We start from the raw sequence: 8,510 nt of genomic DNA, 5'->3' as shown, positions 1-8,510 counted from the left end.
TGTACTGCATACTGTTTCACATACTATTTTCTAAAAAATAGTTGGTAATATTTAACCATGAAAGTCACTTAAGAACTAATTATTATTGACAACAACAGCCTGGCAGGAGTATGCAGTATACTAAACAATTAGCAGACCTGTTATTATTCAAATAAATAAGTAAGTAGGCTAAATGTTAACGGAAGTATATGAATAAAAGAAATATGGTAGACAGCAAGCTAATGTACTCTGTCAGATACATTTAGTTGAAAGTAACTGGTCTTGTTTTTAGATGCTGCACATCAGTTGTCTACTTCTGGGGACTCACACGCATACGGGACGCCACTAGACTCCTGATCGCTGTGGGAACCTCTTCCCGGTATGAATGGGCCATATGCACGCCCACTTCTGCATATGGAATGAAACATTTCATTTGCATAATTTACTTCGAGAAGAAACAATTTCCCCTGTCAAAGCAGAGCACGCAAATCAGTGGACACCAAAGAAAAGTGCCTCCATGAGAGTGACTTCTGAGGCACCAGGAATAAGGAGGCAGGATAAATCTGTAGCAGAAGTACTTGAACAACGTTAAGTGCATGAGGCCCTTCGAGGCGAAATTGCAGGGGTCAAGATGATTAAAATAGATGCCGTTGCAAATCTCATCCTAATAGCAAAAAATCCCATCATCGGATAAATCAGTTAAAAGTCCAATTGCTTTCTACTGAAATTTTACCTGATAGTCCACTATAATGAAGACCATAATAACCCACCACAGATGTCGAGGGGGACAGCTTGTTCCGAATTTTCAGCATCATTACTTCTGTCTTCAGTGTCACATGATCCTTCATAAATCATTCTAATATATGCTGATTCGGTGCTCAAAAAGCATTTATTCTTACAGACTGCTGCAGGGATGACGTATTTTTGTAGACCAACCCAGAAGTTAGCATCACACTGGTTCCCTCGACAAGAACGGAAAAGGATTTTACCATTGGCTTTTGGATTATTGCAGAAAATAAGCTCTGCATGTAATCAACAAACATTTGATACTTGTTCGTTTTGTCCATCAAGATCATTTTAACAAATGAACACAACTTTTATGAATTTTGAAGCCTAAATATTGCCAGAAATAAAAGCTATAAGGATATAAACGAACGAACTACACCACCGTCGCTCGACTTCGACACGACCATCACCTTCTGACAACACGAGGCTGTGAAAGCGACGTTTAATGTCAACAACCTACTGCAACTGGTTAGCTTTTACAAGACGAGTAAAAGCTTTAAAGACAGTAAAAACTTTAAAAAAATAGTGGGGTATTACTGATGTGTTTTAATGTCATAGAATAAAATGTGAAAATATATTACGTTCACCACAGACCCTATTTCAGGCTTTTAACCAAACTCCTATTAAAAAAAAAAATTGGGATATTAGATTCCTGTGGGATGGAACAGGAAATGCTATAATGCGAACTAATTTCCGGGTTTTGGCCTACAAAAACATGTTATCCCTGCAGCACTTTATTACCAATGTTGAAAACAGATGTGCTGCTTAATAGTTTTATGGAAAGTGAGACATTTTTCAGGATGAATAAAAAGTTGAATAAAAATAAGCAGCATTTATTTGTAATAGAAATCTTGGTAGCACTTTATTTTATGGTCCTGTAAAAAAAGTTGCTGCCTTAAATTTTTAAGTAGCTACAATCAACTTGGATGTTTAAGTAATTTCAACTTAAGTTACATTAAGCAGACTTAAAAAACGAGTTGAATCTTGTATTATATAATATATAATTGCTTAACTTATTTTGATGAGTTAAAGCAATGTAAAAACACATGTTGTCACAACTTCTTGATCGTATAATTTTGTACAGCCTTAATACGATGTACTTATAGTAATTATAATAACTTCGTAATAACTAGGTACTAACCATGAACCTACTCCTAAACCTAACCGTAACCCATGTAGTTACCTTATATTACCCAGTATTTTCTAAGGTAAGTTCATTGTAAATACATGTATTGTAAAATAAAGTGCAACCGAAATCTATTTTATAAATGTCTTTACTATTAACTTTTGATCAATTCAATTCGTCCTTGCTGAATAAAAGTATTCATTTCTTTAAAAAAAAATCGTACTGACCCCAAACTTTTGAACAGTAGAGTATTTTCTAAAAAGTAATCACTTCCAATGCTGACCAGTAGATGTCAGTGAATCTGCCAAACAATCAAAATGTACAATGGCAACAATAGGCCCTAGTTACTACAGTTACTGCCACACTACCATAAACTGTGGTATTATATAATAAAACAATTAGTAAAAATAGAAAAGAAAAGGACAGATTTTGTTGACTTCTTACACTGTCTGGAGATTCTGTTAGCATTTAGCTAACAGAAAATTAGCAACCTTACCTAGTAGCTAAGATATTTTGTCGGAAACTATGGTTAATATGGTACATTTTAGAAGGAAAATTTCACAAGGAAGTCTTTCTTACTGACAAAACACATTGAACGGTTGCTAACAGTTTCTTAAATGTTACATAGCCTGCGTTTAAACTTTTATACAAAGCAACTTACAGTGCATTCAGGATATCCAGGATCTCTGGGAATTTAATCTATGATCTTGCTATAGCACCTTGCTTTTCCTGTTAAGCTACAGGAAGACATTTTGGGTTGATTACCATTGCAGCATATATGTAAGGAATACAAAAGCAACATGAGAGCAAAAATACTGTGCCATCATCTCTTGTTTGCCTTTGAGTTTAGTTTGGTGATGTAAAGGTCATATTAAACTTATTCTGAGACTGAGATGCTTATCAATAGCTGTAACTCCCACGGCTTTAAGGGGGACACGTCCCCTCAAATATTCAGATTAGCGCCCAACTGATACGGTCTTTTCAATGGCTAGTTCTTAAACATAAATTTTGTTCCCTCAAATACATGCACTTGCGGTGTTGCTCAGTGAACATCCAGCATTCATAACTAACGGTTAAGCAAACTAGAAAACAACAATCTTTCTTTTTTTGCCCATTGAACTTGAGCCTGAGTGCTTCACTTGACACTTGTCAACAGTTTTAATGAAACTTCCCCACTCTGCATTCCCAGCATCCACCCCCAAGCCAATCCTACCTCTGATTCTCTCCCTCGCTCTTTTCATTCCTTTCATTAGCCTCTTACGGGGTCATGGATGAGGCCCTGTCAGCCAGCCTGAGGTAGCAGCCATCGGAGGCCCACCCTAGGGAAAAAGCATGTGTTATCCCTCTCCCTCCCATCCAGCTCCAGTCAAAAGTTCAAAGCCGTGCCTTTAAAACAGAGAGTGGTGTGTGTGCTGGCTCCCCTCCCATGCAGGGTCACAGCTTGGCTGGAGTTGGAGCTGGGGAGATGAGAGGGCCGGGCGGCTGGGGGGAGGCGGAGGTTCTCACATGAAAGGTCTGCAGCCGAGGAGAGAGTCCCAGACCTAGACACAACACAAGGGATCAGACTGGCCCCCCACCCCCCTTAGCCGCAACACTTCCCACCAAAGAACAGCTGGAATGTGACCTGTTCCAGAACCAAGGCCAGGACTGACCGACAATAGAATCCATCGGGATTGGGGGGTGGGGCCGCTGTTCTATCATAAAGCATGTCCCCCCTTATCAAAGCTCATTCAAAAACGCCTCATGAAGTCCCACAACCCCAGCTATGCAGAAAGTTTTGCAAGAAAGGTCCAGGATTTGATTGGAAAAATGTCTTTAATCGGCTCTCTGGTGTATTTCCATAAACGTTTAATACATTTTCAACTGCTCATAAAATAATAGTTATAATCTCATTATATGTTTGCCATTGTATGGTTTGACAAAAAACACGTAACATACTTTGTAAAGCACGTACATAGGACTACCTTTGTTTCAATTTATGGTAGTAATGTAAAAGCATAAATAGACGGAACAAAGTACAACGATTACAGATACGAAAGACTATGAATTATAATAAGGTGCAAGAGTATTTAACATGTCATTTTTTTTTAGTTTTAGAATGACATGGGTTCATAATTAAAGGTGAAGTGTGTAATTTTTGCGGCAAATGAAATTGCAAAATTGACTCTATTCACACAGGTTTCTTAAACACTCTCATTGGTCAGACAAACAGAATCCATACATAAGCGTACGGTACTGGATTAGCCAATGTTGCTGTGCCGGGCTGCTCAAACAAATAAAAAATGTGTACCAGGTAATCAACTTACTTAAAATTGCCTAAAATTGCACACTTCAGCTTGAATGAAATCTTCATGGAGTATAAATAAAGTTTTAGGTTAGTAATGTTTAACCGCCTGCTTCCACTGAAGATTCATGTTCAGTAACCGCCTGAAAGGCATTTGTTCTGAGACAGGTGGACAGTTTAATAAAAACATCTGTGGATTTTTAGTCAAACTAAAATAACTGGACTCACACTACAACATGTAGATGTAAATAAGGTAATACTTTCGTATGAAATCATCTAGTATATAAGCATGTTTATGTGTCATTCACACAGTGTAATCCACATATTTCATCTCTCTATGGATAATTCAAGCAGCTTTATGCTGCGGCAGAAGCACAACATATGATTGTAGAAACTACAAGTCAAGTTTGCGAGTGAGTCCGCTTCACGAAGAAAAGCAGGTGAGAGGCAGGCACGTTGGTTTAGGACAGGGGAACCCAAACCTACTCCTGGAGGGACACCTTCCAGCTGAGTTTAGCTCTGGCCTTAATGAAACACACCTGAACCAGCTAATCAAGGTCTTCAGAATCATTACAAACTTACAGGAAGGTGTGTTAGAGTTAAACTCTGCAGGAGAGTAGCCCTCCAGGAGCAGGATTTAACACCCCTGGTTTAGGGTGTCCAGAGATTTAGGTATTGTAAGCGTCTTAGTACTTTGTGCTGCTGAACTCCTTTAAAACATCACAAGTCTTTTTGTTGATAACCTCACGGAGTTTGCGAACACGCCGTACACTGGAAGTGGCCACGAAGCTGTCGGGCTGCAGCGCGGCCATGCCGTTGTGAACATCCCCCATGATGATCATCTGTCCCTCGGCTCTCGTTATGTTCGGACAGGGACAGTTCCATTCCATGTTGAGCAGCGTCACCTCCAGAGGCTCTTGCCCGAAGAACCGCAGCCCCATCTTCTCATCCTTCAAGATCTCCTCCACCGTGATGAGCGCGTGGCCGGAATCGTGGTCCTCGTTCAACTCCGAAATACGACCCAAGACCACAAAGTCGCTCTTGCAGAAGCTGGGGACCATCTTCTGCCGGGGTTTGCATGGCTTGCAGTTGTGGGTCTTGGGGAAGGGGCACATCTCCTCACAGGCTTCCTTGCTCTCGAAGTTATTCTCGTTGCCGCCGCAGCCTCCATAAACAAATGACTGGCATTTCTTGAGTGCATGGCTGTAAGCCCAGCGTGGTTTGTAAGCTTTGCAGGGACCTTGTACGCTGGGCAGGGAGCAAGGTGCTGCAAGCTCCGTTCCACAGGACAGCATGCACAATTCGTATGAATCGAAATGGTTTCGGTTTTTGTTGCACTGGCTGTACGTGAAGGTAAAGCAGTTGTTGCGCTTGGCTTCATAGTACCAATTCATACTCTCCTCGCCGCAGTCATCCATATCAGGTGTTTTCAGACACTCTTCAGCAGGTAGGCGTGTGGAATTCATCACCGGCTCCGGTTTGGTCTGCTCCCTAGGGACCACAGAAAGTGGGAAATGGGCTTGCACAGATCCACCCTGGTTCGTGGCAGTGCAGGTGTAGATGCCGGCATCCTGGACCTGGGCATTGTATATGACCAGCTGGGCGATGTTGGTAACCACTATATTTTCTTGCACGTGGTTGGGTCGCATCACAGTGTTCTCTTTACCTTCAATCTGCTTTTCCCATGTAATCGCCGGCTTCGGTTTTCCTGTCACCTCACAGAGGAAGCTGGCCGTTTCGCCAACAAACACAATGTGGTGCGCTGGGTTGCTGACCATGTTGGGACGTTGAACGTCCATGGGAGTGGTCTCAAGATGGGCGGTGGTTGGCCGGGCAGTGGTCTCCGCTGGGGGAGGGCTGGTGTTGGACAAACTAAAGTGGTACCTGCAGGTGACTTCTGTGAGGGTGACACCCCTGGTGCAAGCCTCAGCATCCATATAGCACTTGTTGTAGTATGTCATGCCATCCGAGGCACAGGTGAAATGGGGCTCTCGTCCACAACGGTCCCGGCACTTGCACACTGGCTGTCCGTCCCAGATTTCACACTCCGAACCCTGTTGGGTGCACATGAATTTGTCACAGGTGACCCCTTTGGGCATCCCCATTGGACCTTTCTTGCCCTGAAGGTCCATGTAGCGGGCAGCCACGCAGCTCTTGTGTCCGCAAACATTTGAACAGCATTTCTCGAATGGCTCACAGTCCTGGAGGAACAGAAATGGGATATCACTAGGAATGTTTGTGGAAGTTTGTAGAAATTAATAGCATGACTGATGCTGTTTGATAGTTTTAGAAGTCCAGTTTTTTTATTTTATTGTTAGCATAGGTTAAAAAAAATTAATTAAAAAAATCATGTTTTTCATTCATTTCAAACATTTAGAACAAAAATAAAATAATAAAATGTATGCAGAGGATTGGGAAATCAAGCATATTCTTTTTAAATCATTTATAAATTATTTAAAACATATTGAATTAGACATTTTCTGGTGTCACAGCAACTCAAATGGGTCAGTTTGCTACATTTAATGACACCTGGATTAATAAGGACAGATTTTTGTTGTTCTTATAAAAAACATGCTATTTTATAATGACATGACATTTCTGAATGCTGTAAATCCACCCTTACAAAATGAGCATGGTAACAGCCAAACAGTAAAATTAAAAAATTAATATAAAAATAATATCTCCAGACAGTGTATGGTCTTTTGTTTTTGTTTTCCCCATTTTTTTTTTCATTTTATAGTGTTAGTAATTTTTCTCCTTTACTTCTTTTTGATGAAAGTACTTGCTAATACCACATTAGCAGCAATAACTGTAAAACTATGGTTTCATACCATATGAAATTTAGTAAGATTATAAATTCGATAAAATTTACCATGCTAACCATACGAGATACTAGAGTTACAGTTCATGATAAATTAGTCATAATCATTCTGTCTTTGTTTTGTTACTAATTTCATGTCAGTTGTTGATAATAATGCCACATTAACAGTTTTACTGTAGTGACAATTATATATAATATATATACTATGATTATCATGGTCAATTTGGCACCATGCTAACTATTGTTTATGGCAAAATAATATAGTTATGTGAGATAGTTACAAATCTAAATGAATACACTGCAAATGAATGAATGAAAATGACCTATATTTAGACAGTTGCTGATGTCACGTTACAGCAGTTTCATTACACTATCTAAAAATAGTAAAACTATTTGAATTTTTTTTTCTTTTCTTTCTTTCTATGGTTACATGGTGCATTTATTTTTAATTGCTAGCCATGTGATAGAGAGACGCGTAGGAATGGAGCAGCTGGACTCACCTGGTCGGACTCGCACTCGCGCGTGCAGGTGCTCATGGCATCCACCCACAGGTTCGGGTTCATCTCGTTCGGACACATTCCCGCGTGAGAATAAACCACTTTGGACAGAGTCATTGGCATCGCTCTCGCGCGCAAGTCTAAACGCAAGACGCAGAAGTGTCCGAACAAAAACCAAATCCATCTGGGAAACAGCATCCACCACATATCCACACGATAAAGAAAAAAAGTCCTTTCGAAATAGGAAACGTTCCAGTGGTCGAAAAGCTACGCAGTCACAGCCAAAATAATGCGTAAAATAGGGCACAAGTAAGTGGCTGAAGTGGAGGACGTGTGATCCGTTCAAGAGGTTTGTGGAGTGGAAGAGAGGTCGATCCGCGCGCGACGTTCATCAGTGCTGGGAGATTATAGGTTGCCGCTTCAACCCTATTATTACACATTTCAAACACTTGAAAACGAAGCCTATAGCCACAGTTTTTTATTCAATGTAGCAGTTAAGGGTACACTAACTTCTCGAATGCTTTTGAAATTTAAGACGCAGAGAGGCACCTGCGTGACGCACCAGAACACCTTTTAACTCTTCACTACCCAATAAGAAGTCTGCTATCTTTGGAATGGCCAACCCAACTGGTGTAATGCGCAGTGCGCACTGAAAACAGCTTACTAATTTTCTGTTGAGCACTATGCAGTACACTGTAAAAAAAAAAGCAAAGAAAAGAAAAGTTGCTGCCTTAATCTACTTGGATGTTTTAAGTAATTTCAACCTATATTGCATTAATAAATTAGTTGAATCTTGTAAAAGCTAACTTAAAAAATTGAAAAAAGCAAAAAAATTGTAAAAATGTAAAAACATAATTGTCATAACTTATTGATCATATCATCTTTTTTCTTTCTGGGGTTCTGGTGTTTTTGAAAGAAGTCTGTTCTGCTAGCAAGGCTGCATTTATTTGATCGAAAATATGAAAATTAAATGTAATTTATGCCAAAGCTGAACTTTCATCATCATTACCCCGGTCT

The 8,510-nt window shown here is 40.1% G+C and overlaps 1 protein-coding gene across 2 annotated transcripts; it reads right to left on the bottom strand.

The window, feature by feature from the left end:
* Positions 1 to 3,690: 3,690 nt before the first annotated feature.
* wfikkn2a (info WAP, follistatin/kazal, immunoglobulin, kunitz and netrin domain containing 2a) lies at positions 3,691 to 8,246 on the bottom strand. 2 transcript variants are annotated; one of them, XM_084096462.1, is made up of 3 exons: positions 7,497 to 8,246; positions 4,820 to 6,376; positions 3,691 to 4,663 (listed from the first exon to the last, which is right to left on the bottom strand). In XM_084096462.1, exons 1-2 carry the CDS (start codon positions 7,698 to 7,700, stop codon positions 4,862 to 4,864), a joined length of 1,719 nt encoding a protein of 572 aa, XP_083952588.1. In that variant the 5' UTR covers positions 7,701 to 8,246; the 3' UTR covers positions 3,691 to 4,663; positions 4,820 to 4,861. The 2 variants fall into 2 exon arrangements, with proteins under 2 accessions (XP_083952588.1, XP_083952587.1); XM_084096461.1 differs by having other exon boundaries at positions 3,691 to 6,376.
* Between the last annotated feature and the right edge of the window lie 264 nt (positions 8,247 to 8,510).

Source organism: Abramis brama (genome assembly GCF_963993115.1).
Source record: "Abramis brama genome assembly, chromosome: 1".
Lineage (NCBI taxonomy): Eukaryota > Metazoa > Chordata > Actinopteri > Cypriniformes > Leuciscidae > Abramis > Abramis brama.
This window is presented reverse-complemented; position numbering and strand designations above follow the sequence as displayed.

Coding starts and splice junctions, on each gene's coding strand:
- wfikkn2a (XM_084096461.1), bottom strand. CDS start 7,700: ATGTGGTGGATGCTGTTTCCCAGATGGATTTGGTTTTTGTTCGGACAC. Junction 6,377..7,496: donor GCGAGTGCGAGTCCGACCAG/GTGAGTCCAGCT, acceptor CTGTTCCTCCAG/GACTGTGAGCCATTCGAGAA.